The following is an 11,620-nucleotide window of genomic DNA, read 5'->3' as shown; positions in this document are numbered from 1 at the left end:
TTAATAATATGTCAACACATGAATGAAAACAATGAGTTTAGGTACTGATCAGAGTGAACCAGTTCACTAGGTGGGTCATAATTTACCAGCATGTGATACTTGCTTTATAGAACGTGCCATCAACTAGAGAAACGAAAAAAGAAATATGGCGGCATCTGTGGCTCTGCATGAGAGTATAATTAGTCAGTATGATGAAGATGAAGAATACTGTGAGGTTTGTGTTTCTTCAGTTTCTTTCCCATTGTCATGAAGAGCATTGCCGACTTTGCTAAATTTTTTTGCAGAAGAAGGGAAACATAGATCAGGCCGTGACGTTGCTTATTCTGTCACAGCCCATTTTTCTTTCTTAAGGTCTCGCTCCTTGTGTACTACCTTTTATGCGAAGGCCTAAGTGATGATGGCAAGCAACGAGCAGCGCTGTCACGTGAACTGTTTTGCTTGTGTCACTTGACTCCTCACTTGGTTGTGGTTCGGCAAAAAAAAGCCAAAGATCCAAAACACAGAGATCGCAGTTGCTTTAGTCATAGTTACTGTATGACTTAGGTGTCTAGTAATTTTCCTTGTTCTGCGCAGTGAAGTGGCTCTAAAAAAAGGGAAGCATGTTATGAGGTTCGTCATGTGAAAGTGTGGCTGGTTAGCATCGTCGTTCAAGCAATACCAATCGAGTGTGCTGTATCGGCCCGGAAGTTGAGAACTGGTGAATTAGTTTTTCTCTTTACCTTGTGCTTTCTCAGCTTCATTTAAGCAGTCAATACAGACAGCCTCCAAATTTAAGCTACACTGTTACTTGTTTCCAAGTAGGAGCTCAGAAGGAAGGCGATGCAGTGCCCTGTTTGGTAATTTGATCTGGCAAACAGATTGAAAAAGTGCAAATTTATTCTCCAGCCATAAACATAAATTCTTCTAACTACAAGCAAAGCGCATGCGTTAAAATATTTGCTCAAGTGAGTTGGTTTCAAGGCACCACTGCGTTTTTATTTACACTCAGCGTCACTGCTGGGCGCACCACTGCTTTTGTTTACAAACATGACGTTTGTGTATTGGTAAAGTATGCAGTAAGCGCAAAAGGAGTGGTGGCCTCTAGTATAAATGACGTTGGTATCAGTTGCTCAGCCTTGCACTGTGCACTACATCTAGTGATTAATGTGCTGCTTGCAGGCATTCATGGAACTGATGTGCGCAAAGGAGGTTTTTGCCTTATTTTTTGAATGCATGAAAGATGGGTAGGGCCTTGCTATTTATACATTTCTGTATGTATTTTTATTTCATTATAATATACATTCCTTTTTAGCTTGATGAACCAGCCAGCACAGAAGATGCTGACGTGATCTTTAAACTTAAAAGCTCTCTTGCACTAAAAGAGGAAGAGATAAGGCAGCTCAAGAAAGAAAATGATGAGCTCCAGCTCAGGAGCAGTCGCCTTACAGATGCGCTGCTTGACGAAATAGGTAAGCACAATATTATTGGTTTGCCTGGGAGCCAGTATCTTGTATTGAGGCTTTGAGTACTTCGGCAAGCTGTTACATATCTTCTGCGGTGTGACTCTCAGACATGTACTCATATTGGTATATTGAAGTGGAGCATGAAAGCAGCTTCTAACCTGCTTTGTTTGATTTTCTTCAGTGTTGCTTGAGTGCGTTGTGCAAGCATCCGACTTACTGCTAGTACTTTAAGATGTAGTAATAACTGAATAATCATTATTGTCCGTAAGGCAGAAACTGTTGGCTCTGCCAAACTGGCTGTTTAAGCAGGCTTTCTAAATGGTTTTAAGGTTAGAATGTGACAGCACAAATATAGCTGAAAGGGTGGACCAGAGTTTTTGGTTTCAGCTTTCTTTCTTTCAAACATTGCATATTGCTCCAGTATGTGTGATACATGCTCTAGGATTCATACATGTGCAGTAAGTAATTTATAACTGCATTATTTAAAATATACTGAGCAATTTTAGTTTCAGTTGCTGAACTTTGAGCTGTGCTGTGACGTCGGAACCATAGCAGAGCAGCAACCCTAACACATGGGCCTCAAAAGTTATGGCACACAGACTGCTGTGTCGTCTGCCGTCACACACATACTGTGCATGCCAGCGCCTCTCAAAATGCCAGCAGACTTGGCCAATAAGAATATACGCTTAGAAAACCTAAGCATGCGAGGGACGGTGCCGACTTCTTAAAGGAGTATAGGTACCAAATTTTGGTTGCATGTTTTCTTCTTTGCGGTGACGCTTGTCACATTACTGTGCATTGATCACCACGTGGTGTTTACCTGAGTCCGCTAAACAATTTGCAATTCAGTTTCTTCTCTCATGCGGTTCCAATTTAAGTTCCTGCAGTACTGCAACTTCAGAGGTCAGTATAGGTCATGTGAGGCATGAAAAAATTGCAATATAACAATATGATCGCTGCTCTTTCATATGCTCTCATTACGAATGTTGAGGCAGGCTGTCTTTAGCATTGTAGTGAACTGAAACGATGAAACATTGATTTTATCACAGTTTTTTCATGCTGCACGTGACCTATGGTGACATCATTCAACGTTGAAACTGAAATAGCATGTGAGAAATTCAATTATAAATTATTAAGCGGTTCTAGGGGAATACTATGTGGTTATCTGTGTATGCTAACATCTTTGTGTATCATTATCATTATAAAAAAGAAAGCAAGCTACCAAAAATTACATGGTATACTTAAAACCATTTGGCTGGTTTTCGCTAGTCTCACTCTGCAGTCTGCCAACGCGATGTCTGCATTTTCTGTGCCCTAGTCCCACTACAACAATAGCACGGATCGTCTGAGGAAAGCTTTGTCAGTAGCCTGCAGCTGAAAAGTCAAGCGGCATTTAGCCGATGTCCTTGCTACATTATAGTGACACAGTGAACCTTTGTCCACAGTGACGAATAGGCACCATCACCTTCACATCGCTCTGCCCACAGCCAGGCTGCGAGACTGCTGCAGGTCCTGTTATGTTGACTGCTGCTTAGTTATGTTGACTGTAGCCGCAGTTTGCCTCCTTTGCATTGCAGTCAAGTTCTGTTTACTGTTGCTTGTGCATTATCAGTGAATCAGGTCTTGTTCACTACTTGGTGAGAGCTGTCAGTTTAATTTTGTTTTGAGTGCACGTTACGTTATTTGTTTTTTGTTGTTTCGAAACTGCAGAAATAGCTCGCAGAGACTGCCAGAGGGGCGAAGTGATTGCAGAATTCATAATGCCAGCACCGATTAGTGCAGGTAATTGGTTTTCGTTTCTCAGCTATCTTAAATTACTGCAATGTTATGCTATCGTGACATGTATTGAGGTTTTTTTTGCACATTAGCTCTGTCAGGGCCACCTGATGCTGCAGCAGACCCATGCTACCTGTGGCAGAGGGCACAAGATCCACAGAAATGGTGCCACAAACTAAAACAGGTGTGTCCTGAAGGTTGACTTTTGTTGCCAGTGTCCCATTCTTAAGACTAATTGCTTCATTTTTCTAAACGCAAAGTTAGCTGCCACATTCTTTCACAGAGCTTGCTTGTGGTTGGCATTCATGGCAATTTTAGTGTGTACAGTACTTATTTTTTTGGTCGCTTTAATCGCGGTACCATGCCACATGCATACATAACAACTAGGCTTGTTTGATATCATAATGTTATAGTTCCCAGTTTGTGTACTGCTCTGATTACATTTACTTTTTCCCACCGAAGTGCTTGTGAAGCCTAGACTGCAAACACACTGATGTTAATTCTTCCAGTTTGTTCCCAACATCATCTTTTAGTCATATGCATGCAGTCCTTAAATTTCATTCATGAAGTACACTGTTTTCCAGCTAAAATACTGCATGTTCCACTAGTTGGATGCCATGCTGAGGTTGCAGATCTGCAATTCCAACTACTCTCATTGCCACCGATTTCAATAAAATAAGTACGCTGGTTTTAGCCATGTATCATATCTTTGCACTGTGCCCACCTGCACCGCAATTCAAGGCCATTAGGCAAGGCATTTCTGGGAATCAAACGTAGTTAAATGTTGCCAAACAAGCTGGCTCCTAGTAGTCCTGCTCAAAAGCAAGACTGCTTCTCTGCATGTGAGAGGTGTGCCCTTGCATTGCAGTAGGTGGTTAGCGGGGTTGTGCATAATTGAAACCTCTGATTCACCATCCTGCTGCATTGCAGAAGCTTGTCATCGTTGTAAGGCTGTGCTAAAATTTTCTTTGACATATATAAGTGGCCAGCATGCAACAGTAGGACCTTTCTGATATTATTATTAACAACCAGCATACTCAGAACTGAAAGACAAAACATTTCAAACTTTATTACCTGCATGTGAAGTAGTGAAATGTTGAAACGTAATATAGATGGGAAAGTAAAAAGAAAGCACTTATTTCGTGTCATCAGCAGGGATGCAACCAGCACTCATGTAACTTAACGAGCTTGGTGAGGAATACTAAATTTTTAACCTGTACCATTAAAATTTTCAAAAGTTGTACACTTATTTATAGTTATGTAAGGAACAGTGTGCAGTTGATTTGTTTTGAAAATTATTTAAGCAATATTTAATAAATGAACCTCTTGGATGCAGGCGAGCCACCTTGGTTTGCTAGGAGGATTGCCCCTGTGACTGAGTTGTTTCTAACAGTTAAAATAGTTCAGTTTATCCATTGACTGATTCACCATTTGATTTCCTTGATCACAGAAAAGGCAGCTTTTCCTGCCGAAGATGTTGATGGAGCAGTGCTTGAAGATTCTGTTCGTGAGTTACACTTTATTTGTTCAGTCATGCTCCAAGGTCAGCTTTTGCTAAGTTCAGCCTGTATTTACATGTGTACTCCAATGTCATACTAAACATCATGACGGGCATTCGAAAAATAACACCATATCGACCATATTTTTTCAATCGACAGTGTATGCCAAATCAAACATCTCGCAAACACATTTTTATGTGAGAAGTTTGCCCAAATATATATAGTGATGGCGAGCACACTGATGAAAAGACTTTGGGAACATGATACTTTTCTTAATTTTTTTGTGGCATGCTGCAGCACAAAGCGCCTGTTTTCACTGCATTAACTTTCTTTCCCTGAAGGCAACGGCCAACACCTACTATTCTAAAGCCCAAACTTATTGGAAGGTCTCTTCTTCGTCTTCAGTACCGAAGAGGCGGCACTTCGTCTTCAGCACCGAAGAGGCGGCACACCTGAAGAGAGGGGATTTGTAAATTCACACTTGCGAGTTTAAACGTTTAGGCTGAAAAGCGAAAGTCGTCAGAACGGCGGCACCTGCTTTGCTTAAATTTCCTGCCTTCCGAGCCCAAGAAGCAAACTGCCAAACCAATGAGCGTGCTTTTTGGCAGCATCCTAGTCCAATAATGTACTGGTGGTGACTTCAGGCATGGTTTCAGTCTGCCCTTGAAGCATTTTGGGATGACAGTTACTGAAAACAGGTGACATCTCTAAATCACTACGCCGTGGCATGACATATAGGCTGACTGCTATGGCTGCAGCTAATCAGACGGTGTGTGACTCAATGGGCACTGGAAAACAGACAAAGATGCACAGCAAATGGTACAATTCATTAGTTTTGTGCATGCCACGGTTTTGCTGATGGCAGCAGGGTTTCACATTTGTAGTTTTGGAGACACTGCGATGCACCTGATTTTCTGTCTCGCCGCTGGCCGCGTCATTCATCTCAACAACGGAGGCTATGCAGCAAGCTGTTGAAGCCTTTGAGATTAACGATTACAAGCAGTAACCATGTAGAAATCTTGGAGAGGTCATGCAGCTAGTTGCCATCACCTGAGTGTCTCCTCCCCCCCTTGTTTATTTGGTCTTGTAGCTTGCAAGTCACGAAGGTGGCGCAGCCCCACAGGAGCGTTGCTTGGTTCATCGTGTGTGCCCAAACGCCACCGCACCTGGGCTGGGCACACGCGTTTGAATTGAAGGGCTATGTTTTAATAGACTGCAATAGGGTGTGGTAGCCAGAAATTCAAATTAATGAGGTTTGAGTTAATGAGCTTTCACTGTAGTTGACCTCAGTGTCACTTTATAATGTAGGCCAGTGAGCTTGGATCTGGTTCTTTGCAATGTTCGTTGCAACTTGGCAACGGGCATTTGTTTTCATAGATTAGTGTTTAGATTTCTGCACCGTTCAACCCCAGGTGGTCGAAATTTCCGGAGCCCTTCACTACGGCGTCTCTCATAGCCTTAGTCGCTTTGGGACGTTAAACCCCATAAACCAACCAACCCTTCAATGAATCCCTGCAGAAATATTTCGCAACTGAAGCTGCTTTTCTTACATTGCTGGAAACGGTAGTTTTGGTGGCCAAAGCTTGACAACTGTCACTTCTGATTTAGTGCGAAGCATCTAAGCAAGTGATCATGTCCTCTACTCTCCCATTCTCCTTTCAGACATTATACAACTTATACCACAGGTGTGTTGCTTCGTTGCGTTGGAGTGCAAGTGGGCTAGCATTTGTTTGGTGCTATAGCATTCTTAAGATTGCTGTAAATTTTTGAAGCTTTGTTGCACGTACGAATGGACTCGTGCAAAAATGAATTGCACTAGCATTTCAATTGGCCAACCACAAAATTGTCTGTGTGCTGGCCTGGTTGCTTCAGTTGTAGAAAGCATCGTGGTTAGATAAAGCTAGACTCTGTTCCATCTTTTAATTTACTTTTCAAAATCATTGCCCTCAATTAATAGTCACATTTGTCTTCTAATTGCACCGACTTTCATTATTGACTACAGAATTAGACTACCAGTGCATGATCAATACTCCATGGCTAAGCTGGAATGAGCTGCATTGTGCGTCTCTTTCTACAAACTCACTACAGTAACGTGCACTTGTTTTCAACCACTTTTTTGGGGAATAGTTGAGTGTTCATGCACTACCCAGAGAATGCCAAATCATGTGGGAAATGCGAATCTGCATTTGAAACAACGTGCAGCTGGGCTTGATTAGATCAGCTGTCCAGTGCCTGAATCAAGCCTCTGGCGCCAAGCCTGACATGGGTGTTATCAAGGACCATACCAGTTTTCTGAATTCAACGGGGATGAGATTATTGAGGTTTTAATGTAGTACTGGCATGTTATGGCTTTTTTCCGAACCGACAGTTCCTTACTTTGCTGTTACTACCCAGTCAGTGACAGAATGTGTTGCATTGTTCTTTGTGTTCACATACTTGCTCGTGCTGCTCAGACCAGGCTATGTTTCCTGCAGATTATGCAAGTATTAACATTTTGTCAAGTGGAGGAGTGGCACGACTGAGTATCACACATTCAGAACGGGTTTTGTCTGCAACCCCCCTCCCTGAGGCAAAAATTAATCTAATCTCTGTGTTCATGAAGTGTGAATAGTGCATGAAGTCATGTTCTTTATGTTCAATTCCTTCAGAGGAACATGGATCCGTAGGTGGCGGGTCCCAGAGCCCTGACGGCATTTCATCAGGGCCATTGCCCAGCTATTTGCAGGCAGCCAATGCACAGGTGATCCTGAATAGCAGTTGGTATTATACGTGCTATACATAAGTGAATAATAATGCATTTTATTTTCAATTAACGGATCCATATTCATAGCTTCTAAAGCATTTCTATTTAAAATACCGTATAAACTTGTGTAAGGGTTGCATGTTATTTTTTGCTTCCGATGTAAATTTCGAAGGTGCAGCCTATGCAGAAATAAAAAAAATAATTTTTTTCTTATCTAGTCCAAAACAGGATGCGGCGTATACGGGTGCAGCACTTACATGGGATTATAGGGTATTACTTTGCAGTTATGCATTTTAATTTTGAAACTACATAAGTGCGAGTGACCTGCAAGAAATTGTAGTAGTAAGCTGTGTTGCTCATCATACAAGGAATAGTTTCTTCAAAGTAGTTCAGCAGCCTTAAGTTTAGTAAATATATGACTGCTCATGGTTGTGCCTGCCGAAGTTGAATATTAACACAGCATGATGCAGTTCCTTTTGTCATCACCAGATTTTCTTAGGCTAAGCTTAGTACTGAAGACACACTTCCTGCTATAAAGTGTATACCATGTTTTTTTCCTGAAGCCTGATTTTGAGATGCTGTGTCAGGAGAAATTGCTAGCAAGGATATTTTGTTGCATGCATTGTGCAGGCCATGGCCAGCTCAAAGTTGGAGATTCTGCCTGAGAAGTGGGCATGGATAATGCGGAATAGTTCGGACAGCAAGTGCTGCCTGGAAATCGCCAGGCAGCTGGAGAGTATGGAAGAGGCAGCCGTGCGCAGCCTTACCGGCCAGGCCTGCCGGACTATGCTCAGCGCTTCATCGAAAGTGCCAGCAACGCCTGAAAAAGTGCAGGCATTGGCAAGTAAGCAAACGTTACTGGAAGACTGCAATGCTATTAAAAGTTAAACCCAGTGGGGCTTTCCGGTATCAGAACCAAAAGTACTGTTATATGCTTCCTTGTTTTGTTCTCTTTTATTTCATTTCTAGCCTTTCGTGCATAGTGTCAGCATAGAAGGTTTCCAATGTTCCCAAAAAACACCTCTGAAGCAATGGAGGCCTTGTGTTCCAATTTTTGACAACTTGGCTAGGTCAGATGCAGATTGCCATGAAGTGTGAAGACCATCCAGTGCTGCACTTCAGATCAAGCATCACTACTAGGCTATTGACCTAATCATACCAGTAAAGTAGCCCCGTTAGTGAAAAAATGGGCTGCACTCATCCCTAGAGGTGTAACTTTTTTTATGCTCTGGGTTTTTATAAAATGCTAGGCTTGCTTACTTCCTCTACAAGGCACAGCTTTTGGCGTAGCGTCTCAATTCTGTACTTCGTCTCATGGAAGCCTGCATCACAATGAAAGACATGCTTTATTGGTTACCACAGTGGTAGTGCAACAAAAGACAAAATGTCATTGAGATGCATGGGTCACGAAATCGAAAACGAACTAGTAGAGTAAACATTATTTCTAATAGCAAACCTCAGAAATGCGAGTGCTGTAAAATTTTGCGAGTTCTCAGATTCAGAAAATTTGGGCTGCTGCAGGTGTCCTGGCCAATGCTCATAAAGTCTGTGGGATAGGATGTTTGCAAATTCAGACACCGCTGGTCTTGAACAGTTGATTTGGACAGCTCCCAAAGACGCCATGTCTAAGTGTGACCTCCTTGGCAATTGAGTGTGCCATGTATTCAACCTCGGGCCTGAGTTGCATATTACATTGTTCCTTGTGGACCTCTGGCAGGCATGACAGTAATCATAAGGTCTCTGTCGATCAGCTAAGAGTGCAGTTGTGTAGTTTCATCTTTAGAGCATAGTTGAGGGTTCGACAGAAACCCATCTGGCGAGGGAAATTCAGCATATCAAGAAACACTCCATAGTCATACAAGAAAAAAAAAGAATATAAAAGCATTGACGTTTCGGCACCACTGTAGTTGTGCTGTGCTGAAACATCAACACTTTTGTGTTTCTTTTGTATGACTATGGCGAGTGTTTGTTTCTTGATATGGTTCGTCTTTGGAGCTTCTCAGCTAGTGATCCGAGCCTACCTAGTGCTGTTTACAAGGCTGACTAGCTTGTAATTTATGTTTTTTGAAGGCGCCTTGCCATTCTGTTGCCAGTGCTCATTTTTTATGTGTCTGTACACGTGATTTTTCCGTTCAGTTCCGGGAAGTGTGATTTTTCCGTCCGGGATGTGGAGTTGGCACCTTGTACGGCATAACCGAGTGGTGCGGCCATGGTCGTTCATTGTGACTGAGACACAGTACCATTGCCCTTATGCAGGGTGTCCACGCTAACATTGGCCGAAGTTTAATATAAAACACAATATTTGAGGTAGGCCAGGGAAACCGCTTACATACATCTACCAACCGGCTTGCTCATCATAGGCAATTTTTTGTTTTGCAATTAATTAGCAACTAAGAATTTTCCTAAAAGCGTAAATATTGACTTTAGACAGCATATGTGAATAGAAAAGCTGGAGAGCACCTTCAGGAACCCCCATTCCATTTATTTGCGATGAAGAAAACCTCACGAGTATCTTTTTTTCCGAGCTCCATAGAAAGCCCGTGAAATACGAAAAAAATCGCGTGACTAGCGCATCCGCGCGCCACGATTGTGCTGCACTCAGCCGTGGCTTGAGTGAATGAAATCAGCTGCTGGCAAGGCGTGACGACCTTAATGCGCCGGCAGGCCGATATGTCAGCGGGGGTTGTGGCGCCCGCGCGTGCCAGTCTGCAAGCCTGACGGTGCAAGGTGCAGTGAACGTGCCGGGCATTGTGAGCTATGAAATGGCGAAAGGTGACAAACACAAGTGCGACGAGTTTTATTCACCACTGAGAGGCAAAAGAAGATAGGCAAGTATTTTACTTCTAAAAAGATACAGGTGAGGTTTTCTTTATCGCGAATAAATGGAATCGGGGTTTCTGAAGGTGCTCTCCAACTTTTCTATTCACATTTGCTGTCTAAGGTCAATATTTATGTGTTTAGAAAATTGTCTTAATTGCTAATTAATTAATTGCAAAACAAAAATTGCCTATGATGCGCAAGCCGGTTGGTAGATGTATGTACGGGGTTTCCCTGACTTACCTCAAATATTTTATTTGTCAACCCTTGACTAAAGTCAGCGTAAACACCCTGTATAACTGATGGTACACCAACCTTGTTTTCAATAATCAAGTGTTTGTTGTAATTGCGGCCATTATAAATGGGCTCGACTATAAATTAAATTCCAGTGAATATGGTGCGATGGTCCATGTATAGTAATCTCAGCAAAGAAAACATGCAAGTGAAATTGGTGGCTGTACTTCTTAAAGTATCTAGTTCTAAATAATTTGTTGCAGTTAAATATTCAGCAGGTTTTTAAATCTTTAATGTTGGTGTTACCATTGAGACAAACAAAGAAGCATATATATTTGTTATTTGTCTTTCAGACTACTACACCAAGTTTGTCGATGCACATCCAGCACCAGCACCACCAGCAGAAGTGCGGGTGGCTGCTGTCCGAAAGTACCCGCGCAGCTTCTTCGTAGAGGCCGCCCGGCTTGGAAAGCGCACAAAGAGGAAGCCAGAGGGATCTGGAATCCCCCAATAAAGATGGAATCGCCCAATTCAAATGCGATGGTGTTTTTTTTAAACATATGCAGTGCATGCCAGCTACAAACAATGTTCAGATTGCCAAAAATAATTAAGGACTACTGCCATTCTAAGATTCCAGTCCATTTTTGGGGCTGTCATCAATACCAGCGTGTACAAGCTTAAAGGGACACTGAGGAGAGCACTATTAATATTTTTTTTATAGTAAAATCCGATAGTTCGGCATGTCATGGCTTTGTTGCCACTTGGCCGGCAGCGAAAGATGCATTTATTTCTAAGAAATTTGGATTCGAAGTTGAAAAAGTTTTTCCCGCCGCTCTGATTCAAACTTGGGATTCGTCTATGACGACAGAGGTGCACATGACGTAACGCAGACTGATTTCTGGCTGCCAGCAGTGCGGCCTAGCAGCAGCCGAAAAGAAAGCTACCGCCGGCCGCACGTTGAAGGCATCTATCGGCTATTGCGGCCGTCGCTACAGTCGCTTCGATTACGTTTGAACTGGCGTTTTGCCAGCGTTACGATGGATCTCGTTCTCGAAGTCGTCAACGAAGTTCTCACAAATAGACACCTTTAGCATACCGTGTACCTTGTT

At 42.5% G+C, this 11,620-nt stretch overlaps 1 protein-coding gene across 1 annotated transcript; it reads left to right on the top strand.

The window, feature by feature from the left end:
- Nucleotides 1–3,338: 3,338 nt before the first annotated feature.
- On the top strand, nucleotides 3,339–11,025 carry LOC149343996 (uncharacterized). Its single transcript, XM_089547121.1, has 5 exons — nucleotides 3,339–3,402; nucleotides 4,669–4,725; nucleotides 7,366–7,457; nucleotides 8,091–8,304; nucleotides 10,865–11,025. Exons 1-5 carry the CDS (start codon nucleotides 3,345–3,347, stop codon nucleotides 11,023–11,025), a joined length of 582 nt encoding a protein of 193 aa, XP_089403247.1. The 5' UTR covers nucleotides 3,339–3,344.
- The last annotated feature ends 595 nt before the right edge of the window (nucleotides 11,026–11,620 follow it).

The sequence above is a fragment of the Amblyomma mixtum genome, chromosome 5, assembly GCF_055824585.1.
Source record: "Amblyomma mixtum isolate Tamu chromosome 5, ASM5582458v1, whole genome shotgun sequence".
Lineage (NCBI taxonomy): Eukaryota > Metazoa > Arthropoda > Arachnida > Ixodida > Ixodidae > Amblyomma > Amblyomma mixtum.
This window is presented reverse-complemented; position numbering and strand designations above follow the sequence as displayed.